Source organism: Hyaena hyaena, unplaced genomic scaffold, assembly GCF_003009895.1.
Source record: "Hyaena hyaena isolate Hyena2069 unplaced genomic scaffold, ASM300989v1 scaffold_856, whole genome shotgun sequence".
Classification (NCBI taxonomy): Eukaryota; Metazoa; Chordata; class Mammalia; order Carnivora; family Hyaenidae; genus Hyaena; species Hyaena hyaena.
In genome coordinates, this window is record NW_024081491.1 from 777,965 (window position 1) to 788,967 (window position 11,003).

The 11,003-nt window shown below is 47.4% G+C and overlaps 1 protein-coding gene across 4 annotated transcripts in view; it reads left to right on the forward strand.

Moving 5' to 3' along the window:
- The window catches only part of GPATCH8 (G-patch domain containing 8), a 94,196-nt gene extending 89,834 nt beyond the window's left edge, over positions 1-4,362 (forward strand). For all 4 annotated transcript variants that reach the window (XM_039220030.1, XM_039220032.1, XM_039220031.1 and 1 more), the window contains one exon: positions 234-4,362. In XM_039220030.1, the coding sequence (XP_039075961.1) occupies positions 234-4,119 (3,886 nt within the window). In that variant the 3' untranslated portion in view covers positions 4,120-4,362. The remainder of the gene's footprint in view (positions 1-233) is intronic.
- The last annotated feature ends 6,641 nt before the right edge of the window (positions 4,363-11,003 follow it).

Sequence of the window (11,003 nt, forward strand, 5' to 3'; positions counted from 1 at the left end):
CACATTCTGGACAGCTTAGGAAGAAATAGTATTAACTGGCCGGCCCTGAGATTTGCCTAAACCCACTGAGCAAGTATCTGTTTTTGGCATAGGGCTAGGAAATGGCCACCACTCAATGTCTTTGAGGCCTGCCTGCAGTGAATGATGGAACATGAGAGATGAGTGTTATATAAGAAGTATGAAATGTTCTTCTAACCTTTTTTTGTTGTTTATTTTTCTAAACCGTTGTGCAGTGCACCTGGAAGTGGTCCCATGTTCAGACCAACCACGGTGGCTGTAGATGAAGAAGGTGGAGATGATGATAAAGATGAATCAGCTACAAACAGTGGCACAAGTGCCATGGCCACTTGTGGCCTGGGATCTGAATTCTCCACCGATAAAGGAGGCCCTTTCACTGCAGTACAAAGCACCAATACCACTGGCCTGTCACAGGCTCCTGGGTTAGCTTCCCAGGGCATCAGCTTTGGCATTAAGAATAATCAAGGAACCGCACTGCAAAAATTGGGAGTGTCATTTTCCTTTGCCAAGAAGGCTCCTGTCAAACTCGAATCAATAGCATCAGTTTTCAAGGACCACGCAGAGGAAGGACCGTCTGAAGATGGAGCCAAAGCTGATGAGAAAGGTTCTGACCAAGGACTGCAGAAGGTGGGAGAATCTGATGGTGGTAGTAATCTTGATGGCAAAAAAGAGGATGAAGACCCTCAGGATGGAGGGTCCCTAGCCTCGACATTATCTAAGTTAAAAAGAATGAAGCGAGAAGAAGGAGCTGGGGCTGCAGAACCAGAGTATTACCACTACATTCCCCCAGCACACTGCAAAGTAAAACCAAATTTCCCCTTCCTACTCTTTATGAGAGCCAGTGAACAGATGGAAGGTGATAATAGCATGCACCCCAAGAATGCCCTAGAGAGCAAAAAAAGCAGTTCTCCCAAGCCTAAAGGCTGTATCAAGGTGACAGCAAGCCAAGGGGCAGAAAAGACGGTTGAGGAAATCTCCGAGCAACAGACGGAAACCAGTGCTGCAGAGCCCTCAGAGCCTGGAGGCAAAGCTGAGACAAAGAAGATCTCAGGAGAGGATGTAAGTGAGCAGAGTTTAGAGAGTCCATGTCAGAAAGCTTCAGAGAATCAAATGTGTGAGTCTAACCCCTCTAAAGAAACCTCTCAGATCACCCCAGCAGGGAAAGAAAGTCAGGAGGGACCCAAACATCCTACTGGTCCCTTCTTTCCAGTTTTGAGCAAAGATGAAAGCACTGCCCTCCAGTGGCCATCGGAACTCTTAATTTTTACCAAGGCAGAACCCTCCATTTCATACAGTTGTAACCCTTTATACTTTGACTTTAAACTTTCAAGGAACAAAGATGCCAGAGCTAAAGGGACCGAAAAACCAAAGGACATAGGAGGCTCCTCAAAGGACCATCTCCAAGGCCTTGATGCTGGTGAGCCAAATAAAAGCAAAGAGGGTGGAGAGAATGTAGAACATTCCTCACGAGGCAGAATGGATGCTCCTGCTTCTGAGTCGGCCTGTAGCAGTTTGAACAAGCAGGAACCTGGGGGCAGCCATGGGTCAGAGACAGAGGACACAGGGAGAAGCCTTCCTAGCAAGAAAGAACGATCTGGGAAGTCCCACCGACACAAAAAGAAAAAGAAACACAAAAAATCCAGCAAACACAAACGGAAACATAAGGCTGACCCAGAAGAGAAAAGCTCTAAGACAGAGTCTGGGGAGAAGTCTAAGAAGCGCAAGAAACGAAAACGAAAGAAGAATAAGTCATCAGCCCCTGCAGATTCTGAACGGGGACCCAAACCAGAACCCCCTGGGAGTGGCAGCCCTGCACCCCCCAGACGGCGGCGGCGAGCTCAAGATGATTCCCAGCGAAGATCCCTCCCAGCCGAAGAAGGGAGCAGCGGCAAGAAGGACGAAGGCGGAGGCGGTGGCAGCTCCCAAGATCATGGTGGGCGGAAACACAAAGGTGAGCCTCTGACCTCATCCTGCCAGCGAAGAGCTAGCACCAAACGGAGCAGCCGGTCCAGCCACCGAAGTCGACCCAGTAGTGGAGATGAGGACAGTGACGATGCTTCATCACACCAGCTGCACCAGAAGTCTCCATCCCAGTACAGTGAGGAGGAGGAGGAGGAGGACTCGGGCAGTGAGCACTCCCGGAGCCGCTCCCGGTCAGGCCGGCGCCATTCCTCACACCGTTCCTCCCAGCGTTCTTACTCCAGTAGCTCCGATGCTTCTTCAGACCAGAGCTGCTATAGCAGACAGCGCAGTTACTCCGATGACAGCTACAGTGACTATAGTGACCGATCTCGAAGGCACTCCAAGCGCTCCCATGACTCTGATGACTCAGACTATGCCAGCTCCAAGCACCGGTCCAAACGGCACAAATACTCCTCTTCTGATGATGACTATAGCCTCAGTTGCAGCCAGTCCCGAAGCCGGTCTCGGAGTCATACCAGGGAGCGCTCAAGGTCCCGGGGCCGCAGCCGCAGCAGTAGCTGTAGTCGCAGCCGGAGCAAACGGAGAAGCCGCAGCACCACAGCCCACAGCTGGCAGCGGAGCCGAAGCTATAGCCGTGACCGCAGTCGCAGCACCAGGAGCCCTTCCCAGAGATCAGGTTCCAGGAAGGGATCATGGGGTCACGAGAGCCCTGAGGAGAGGCGTTCTGGTCGTCGAGACTTCATCCGCTCTAAAATCTACCGCTCCCAGTCTCCCCACTATTTCCGATCAGGCCGGGGAGAAGGTCCTGGGAAGAAAGAAGATGGCAGAGGAGACGATGGTAAAGGGACAGGCCCGCCCTCCCAGAACAGCAACGCTGGTGCCGGAAGGGGGTCAGAAGGTGACTGCAGCCCCGAAGACAAGAACTCCGTTACTGCCAAACTGCTACTGGAGAAGATTCAGTCAAGGAAAGTGGAGAGGAAACCCAGTGTGAGTGAGGAGGTGCTGGCCACCCCTAATAAAGCCGGGCTCAAGCTCAAGGACCCCCCGCAAGGTTACTTTGGGCCCAAGCTCCCCCCATCTCTTGGCAATAAGCCTGTTCTTCCATTGATAGGGAAACTCCCAGCTACCCGAAAGCCCAACACCAAGAAATGTGAAGAGTCTGGCTTAGAAAGGGGGGAAGAGCAAGAACAGTCAGAGACAGAAGAAGGGCCTCCAGGAAGTAGTGATGCCCCACTTGGACATCCGTTCCCCTCAGAGGAAACAGCTGGCCCCTTATCAGACCCACCCCCAGAGGAGCCAAAGTCTGAAGAAGCTACTGCTGATCACCCTGTGGCTCCACTAGGCACCCCAGTGCACTCTGACTGCTATCCTGGGGACCCCACTGTCTCCCATAACTACCTCCCTGACCCCAGCGACGGGGACACCCTAGAGTCCTTGGATAGTGGCAGTCAGCCAGGCCCTGTGGAATCCAGCTTGCTGCCTATAGCGCCAGACCTTGAGCACTTCCCCAGTTATGCACCTCCCAGTGGGGATCCTAGTATTGAGTCAGCTGATGGGGCTGAGGATGCTTCCCTGGCCCCCCTAGAGAGCCAGCCCATCACCTTCACCCCTGAGGAGATGGAGAAGTACAGCAAGCTCCAGCAGGCCGCACAGCAGCACATCCAGCAGCAGCTTCTAGCCAAGCAAGTGAAGGCCTTTCCGGCCTCGGCTGCCCTGGCCCCAGCCACTCCAGCCCTGCAGCCTATCCACATTCAGCAGCCAGCCACGGCCTCCGCCACCTCCATCACAACTGTTCAGCACGCCATCCTGCAGCATCACGCGGCTGCCGCCGCCGCCGCCATCGGAATTCACCCCCACCCTCATCCCCAGCCACTCGCCCAAGTGCATCATATTCCCCAGCCCCACCTGACCCCCATTTCCTTGTCCCACCTCACTCACTCAATCATCCCTGGCCACCCAGCCACCTTCCTCGCTAGCCATCCCATCCACATCATTCCTGCCTCGGCCATTCATCCAGGGCCCTTCACCTTCCATCCTGTCCCGCATGCGGCCCTCTACCCGACCCTGCTTGCTCCTCGGCCTGCTGCAGCAGCTGCCACTGCCCTCCACCTTCACCCACTACTTCACCCCATTTTCTCAGGTCAGGACCTGCAGCACCCGCCTAGCCATGGCACATGAGTTGGGGGAGGGGAGCCCAGGTAGGGCCAGGGAAGGTGACCCATATATCTTCCCTCGGAGGTGTTGAGCCATTAATACCAGCAAGTAGAAGCTGGGATGGGCAGTGTCTGACAGCCAAAGAATCAAGTTTTGGCTTGCAGGGGTGGTTTTAGATTTGAGGTTTTCTTTGGGTTTACTATCAGGGATTTTTTTTCCCTTCCCCGTTTCTGTTTGTCCCTCCCTCTCCTGTGTTTCTAAGCTAGGGAACACCAGTAAGTGCTACCCAACCCTCTGCAGCAACATCTCCAAACTGTCGAGTTTGGGATATTCCTCTCTTCCCTCTAATTTTTATCCTCCACTCTTCCCTTCTGTAATTTTAGAACACTTTCTTCCTCTCTGGCTGGTGGTTTGTCCATCTGGTCATGCCCTCTCACTGTCTTTGACCATCCCTTGGTGACCTTATGCTATGCTGGGTGAGGTGGAAAGGGAGTCTGACCTGGAACCAGAGGCTACTCAGGCTGTTATTCAATCCACTTCCCACACAGAGCCACACATTTGGCACTGCTGTCCTCATACCCCTCATCCCAGAAGAGGTATCTGTATATCCTAGAAAAGAAGATCCTATCATGAATAGAAGCGGAACGTAGAGTCGCCCGTGTGCTTCCCCAGAGAGAGGAGCTCATGTGTCTGAAGGGTGTATTTTCTTCTGTCATGTTGATGTTTCCTTAATTTATAGGATTTTTTTTTAATGTAAAAAATTGCACTGAACTCTATAAACGTAAATGCTGCTTTTTGTAGCTCATATAAAAAAAAGGTTCCATATTTGTAGTATACTGCAATAATATTTTTTACATCCAGCTCTTTAAGTGATCCTTGTTCTGGTGGCTTTGTGTAAATATGTTTGCCCTAGTTGAATTAAGAAACTTTAATGGTTATAAAATGAAAACAAAAAATAAAGTATCTGTTTTCTGCTAGATGCAAAAATGACTAAGCATGTATATTTTATCAAGCTCGTGTATTTTTTGAAGTTATGAACTATAAAAATGTTAAAACAAAAAGAAGGAACATTGTTTAACATTTTTTTGCTGGGACAAAATGTTTTGTTAATTTGCAGTAAGTGGTGTCCCCAGCACTGGGTTTTTGTTTTGTTTTACTGTTTTGTTTTGTTCTTTAACTAATGGGCAGCAGTCAGCTGGGGGGTTGTCAGTGGGGTCCTCGGTTATGACATCTCCCTCGTGTGCTTTGCAGTTTTATACAGAGAAACAGGTGAGCCCACAGAGGAGGAGAGAGAGATTCAAGAGCTTTGCTCTCTGGAAGCAGTGAGATTCAGAGTGATTTGGGAGATTTCCTGGGTCTTCTGGATGCCTTGTTCCAGGCAATCCATTTGCCTTCCTAGTACTTAGACCCCCTCTGACAGTTTTGGGTTTTTTTGTTTTTTGTTTTAATGTGCCTTTTGGGTTGGCTAGAAACAGAAGTAGTAGACTTGAGGATGATAAGAGTTGGGACAGTTTCTTCCCCTTCTTGTTGGGAGGTGAGCACATTTATAGATACTGCAGATTCTTTTGCTTCATAGTTTCCATGTCTTCTGCCCAGCTTAGTTTAAGCAGTGAAGATTTTATTTTTCCTTTTCTCCCATGACACCTACCAGAGGAAGTACCACCTTCGTTCCTCTTCCTCCTCTTGCCTTTCACCGGGCCTCTCAGACCTAATATACTGACCCAAAGGTGTTTACATCGCAGGTCTCATCTTTGGTGTAGCGAGCAGTTCTCTATTTAGCATTTCCCTACCCATTCCTGTGGCTAGAATTGGGTGGGTGGTCACCGGACAGGAAAAATTAAACCCTGCTTACTTGGGCCAAGGCTCTTGGTTCTGCCTTCTCAGATTCCCAAAAGAAAAAGGTTTTGAGTTTATGAGAAGCAAGTGCTGGGCAAACAAGGCTCTTGACTGAGCCTCCTACCTGTTCAGTGCTCCTCATCTGATTCAGAAGTATCACTTTTGATCACTAGCACTGGAAAAATGAAATCATCTGTTTGAAGTGAAGGGACTAATTTTTCTTTGCTTTCAGCCCATGTAAATATTTAAATAATACAGTATTAACATTTTTGTGCTGCTTCCCATTAGCTTGTAGATTGAGCCATACTCTGGCTGCCTCTCTACCTTCCTGGGGGCAGTTTTCTTTAACTTTCAGAATAGTCAATTTAAAACTTAACAAAATAACCTATCCTTACTTACAAACATTACAGATTGTATTTAACTTTATCACATATGATAGAGATATATATGCTGTAAAATTAGGGAAAGGAACTTTCTAATAAACCAATGATTTGTGGAAACTTAGCAGAGTCTGTCGTGATTGTTGCTCCATCCACTCAGGTTGGGAAGGGATGGAGTTACGGGTTACAAATAACATCCTGCTGGAAGTGATCAAGGGATAGATTTTTGCTTCTGGTGTTCGGGATTGAGCTTCTCAAGACAGGCTGCCTGAGTAGCAGGGAAAGATGGTGCTGTAGGAGGAAATCATCATGGTTAATTTTATTAGTCTTAGGTGGATGTCTTGGAATGTGCATCTCCTTTCCACGCTTTGCCATGAGAATTTTCTTCTATGTCTACTTTTTTGCTCAGTTGAGATGTAATCTCTGTAGTAGAATGTATGGCATGTTGGTGCTCACGAAACAGATTTGGGATTTCTGGCGTCAGTTTTCAGGATTTGAGATGAACTTCAGAGCAAAGGGCTTACAAGTCATCTGCCTGATTTTTGCCTTCCAGATGAAGTTTTCTATACCCGAACCAGTCTTGAATTATTCTCCTTAATCTCATCATAATACACAGCAGTGCTTGAAAGCTGCGTAGTAAAAGGAAATGTGGCCTAATAGCAGATAAAAACTTCTATCTACTCTTCAGTATAGAAAAATCAAAAAAGGCAGAGGAAGTTTAGCTTCAAAAGCTAACCATAAGTTTGTAATAAGATTCCTCTCCCTCAGCCTTTCAGGGAAAGAGAAGTACAAAGTCTATTTCTTTCCTACTCTGTCACACAGCTGTGTTCTCCCTAGAGAAAAGAGAAGGTATTGAGTTTGAACCTTGGGTTGGATGCTCAGATCTGCCTAATTTCCTAAATGAGCAAAATCCCTGCCAAGCAAGAAGGAATGTTATAAAATGAAAGTGAGGGGCTCCCTGGGTGGTTCAGTCAGTTGAGTATCCGCAGAACTCTTGATTTCTGGTCTTGATTTTGGCTCAGGTCATGATCTCCTGGTTAGAGTTCAAGCCCCACGTTGGGCTTTGTTTGCACTGAGAGCACAGAACCTGCTTGGGATTCTCTCCCTCTCTCTCTGCCACCCCCTCCCCCCACTCATCCTCGTGTGTGCACTCTTACAAACTAAATACTTTTTTTATTTTTAATTTAAAAAAATGAAAGTGACTTTCTGAGCAGGCAGGGTGTCTACTGGCTTGTAGAGAGTACCATGTGAGGACATATGCAGCCGATTCCAAAAAGGGTTGTTTCAGCCGCCTGCACTTGGATCCCAGAAGTACTCCCCTTTCTACACCCTGATGACTAAGACCTTGTAGACCTTTCCATTTTTATTTGTCAGAAATACCTTCACCTCCCTCCCTTATCAGCTCGTGTCTGAATTTTTGCGGCATTTTCCTGGCTGGGCTCACAGAATCCAGGATGTAATTCCTTAATCTATGCAAGTTTACTGTCTTTTCAGAATCTTCAGTTCATTTTATGTACTGCTTCCCAGTAAAATGCTAAACTCAGGACAGGGACTGATTTCTACCCTTTTCTTTTTAATCCCTTGGAATGTTTTACATAGAGTTGAACACACAGTAAACATTTTATATATTTAAAAATAGGAACAAAGAAAATACTGAGGATTATGCAAGGATTAAATAAGGAAGCATCAAAGATAATGAGCTTTTCTCTATTTATCCTCCACATCACCTTAGCTCTATGCCAGGCACATAGAAGTTCAGTCGTTGTTGACTTAAGCCTCTACGGAACTTTGCATTCATTGAGGAATTCTAGGACTCAGGGTTGATGGGGTGGGAAAGTGGGAGCGATGTGTCCGCACTCTGCCTACTATCTCAGGAGATCAACCCAGCTCTGGCCCCAGGGAACACCCGTGAGAAACAATTCTTGAATACCAGACTCCTCTCCCTTCCCAAATCTGATGCTTCACCGATTTCTAGTTGTAGCTGATGGTACAACTGTCCCACCAGCCAGCCATGCACCAAAGCTTTGAATTACTTTTGACCCCTCCCTACCACATTGTTACTGATGGTGTCATCTCCGCTCTCTCTTTTGTTCTTGTCATCAGGATCCTGGTTCAGACCTCACCACCTTAACTGAGAGGATTGCAGTGGCTACCTATCCATCGGACCTTCCCACTAAGTCCTGCCTTTTTCAGTTCCTTCTATCCACAGCCAGTGTAATCATCCAAAAGGGAGCACAATTGGTCAATGTATCTCTTTTTCCCTGGCTTTAAAAATCTTTATGATTCTCCATCTCCTACAGATTAAAGTTCGGATTCCTTAAGGCATTCAAGGACCTGTAGTGATTTGATCCTAGCCCTCCATTTCACTCTGGTGCCCCATTTCTCCCCTTTGAACACCCTATATTGAGTTGACTACTTGGCCTTTCCCTATAGTTGACCTCTACTGTCTACAGCTCTCTTTGTTCATGTTATTTCCTGTGTCTAAAAAACCCTCATTCTCAGACAAAAGGCACCACGGTGTAGTGGTTAAGAACACGGATTTAAAAACAACGATGGATTCAAGTGCAAACGTGTTTGAATCCTTGTCTCGCCACCCTTTGGCTATATAAATTTGGGCAATTTACCTAAAACTCTGTACCATGATTTTTGCATCTATACAATAGTACCTATTTCATAGGGTTGTTATAAGGATCAAAGATATAAATGACTTCAGTTAGGCATAATGTTAGTCTACCCTTTTCAAGGCATTCTTTACTGTTCCTCTGCTGCAGTTATGAGTGTTTGTGTCCTAATTGTGGGCTAAGTTCTTTAAGGATCTGGGACAGTTATCTTTGTATCCCTCATCACTCAGTGCCTTGAGCAAAATAAATACCCATTAGAGACCAGTGAGGGCCACCTGGGTGGCTCACTAAGTTAAGCGTCGGATTTTGGCTCAGGTCATGATCTCATGGTTTGTGGGTTCAAGCCCTGCATCGGGCTCTGCGCTGACAGCTCAGAGCCTGGAGCCTGCTTCAGATTCTGTGTGTATGTGTCTCTCTCTGCCCTTCCTCCACTCTGTCTCTCAAAAAGAAAATAAAACATTAAAAAAAAAAAGACTTAAGTGGGATGTGACAATATTGGGCTATGCAGTCAGTATACAGCAGTAATGTAATACCATTATTATATTGACAAGGAGAGGGTGAGAGGTAAGTATAGGACAGAGTTAAGTATTCATTCTAGCAACTGTATTGTATGCCTATCATGAGCTTAGCACTGGGGATTCAGCAGTGAGGAAGGTCCAGACTAAAGCTCAAGGAGCTTCTAATCTAGTAAGAGATAGGATTTTGAGCTTGGGCCCAGATGGTGAATTACAAGGGGAAGAGAGGAGCTGAAAGGGTTCCAGAATGGCACAGGATACTTGGGCAGGATAAGATGGTGGCTAAGTGTGATTAGAAAATAGCCAAAGGAGAATGTGGCAAGTCTTCCTTTACCCCTAGCAGATCTCTTGAATTTCCTTCCTGAGAGCCTGCTTTTTTGGAGGAAGACCTACAGTGCCAATAAGACTTGGCACTCCTCTTCCTGTCATCCAGAGAAAATTACCTTGCCTTTCTGCTCCAAACTCTTCCTTCCTTTTCCACTGTGTGACTCCATGTTTGCATCTTCCCTCCTCTTTGCATGCTTCCATTCAGTCTGTCAGCGATGCATACTACATGTTGGGCTCTTGGGTAGGCCCTGGGGCTACAGAAAGGAACCTTGCTGTCAAGGGAGTCATGGACACAATCCAGTGAATGGACCATGACTAAACAGTGTGATCAGTGCTGTTCCCGTGTGTGTCAACTCCAGGGTGCCAGCCTGAGGAATTGAAGGAGCCTTCCCCTAGGCAGTGAACCCACTAGAATAAGTCCTGATTGGACAAGAGCTCTGTCACCTAAGAAAGAGCGAAGGTCTGCCTTCAAATAAATAGCTGGCATATAATCCCAGAGCTTGTGATCCAGAATACTCTGGACTCCACTCTTGCCCCATCCCCTTTCCCCTTTGGCCAAGATTCACTGACCACACATTTTGCCAGTACCAGCTGCACTGCGGTGGCCACATCTTAATGTGATGTGGAGGGAGAGTGAAGAAGCTTGCTACACCAATATGGCTGACCAAAGCTCTGGAAGGAGGAAGTGAGTAAGTGCCTTATCCAAAAGGATATAGCAACCTCAGTTCTTATCAGGAGACAGCAGCTTCCTTCCTCCTTCCTCCACCTCTGACCAAGTCACACTGGGCCATAGCAATGTAGACAGCTGTGGGGTTAGGGGAGGAAGGGCTGTAAGACAGCTAGAGTGGAGGTGTATGGACCAGTTAGTTCATGATTACACTACCCCAAGCAGACAGGAATGGTGGCTCAGACTAGAAGGTGATAGTGGAAATGTGAAGACTCAAGAGACATAGTTGAGAGGCAGAACCAGCAGGGCTTGGTGATAAACTACTCTCAGGAAAAGGGAGGAGTCATGGGTTTCAGTCATTAGCATCCACCCCCAGGGTGGCCTCACCCCCTTTCTGCCAATCCAACCAACCATATGGATCCAGGGCTTATAGCCCTTTCCTCTGCCCACTGCTCAGCAAGTTAAGTTCCAGTCTGATAAGAAAAGCCTTCTGGTGGTAGAGACCGAAAGGAAAAGGAAGAAGCTAACCCATTCCTGCCTAGGAGGTTGTGGGAGAAGGAAG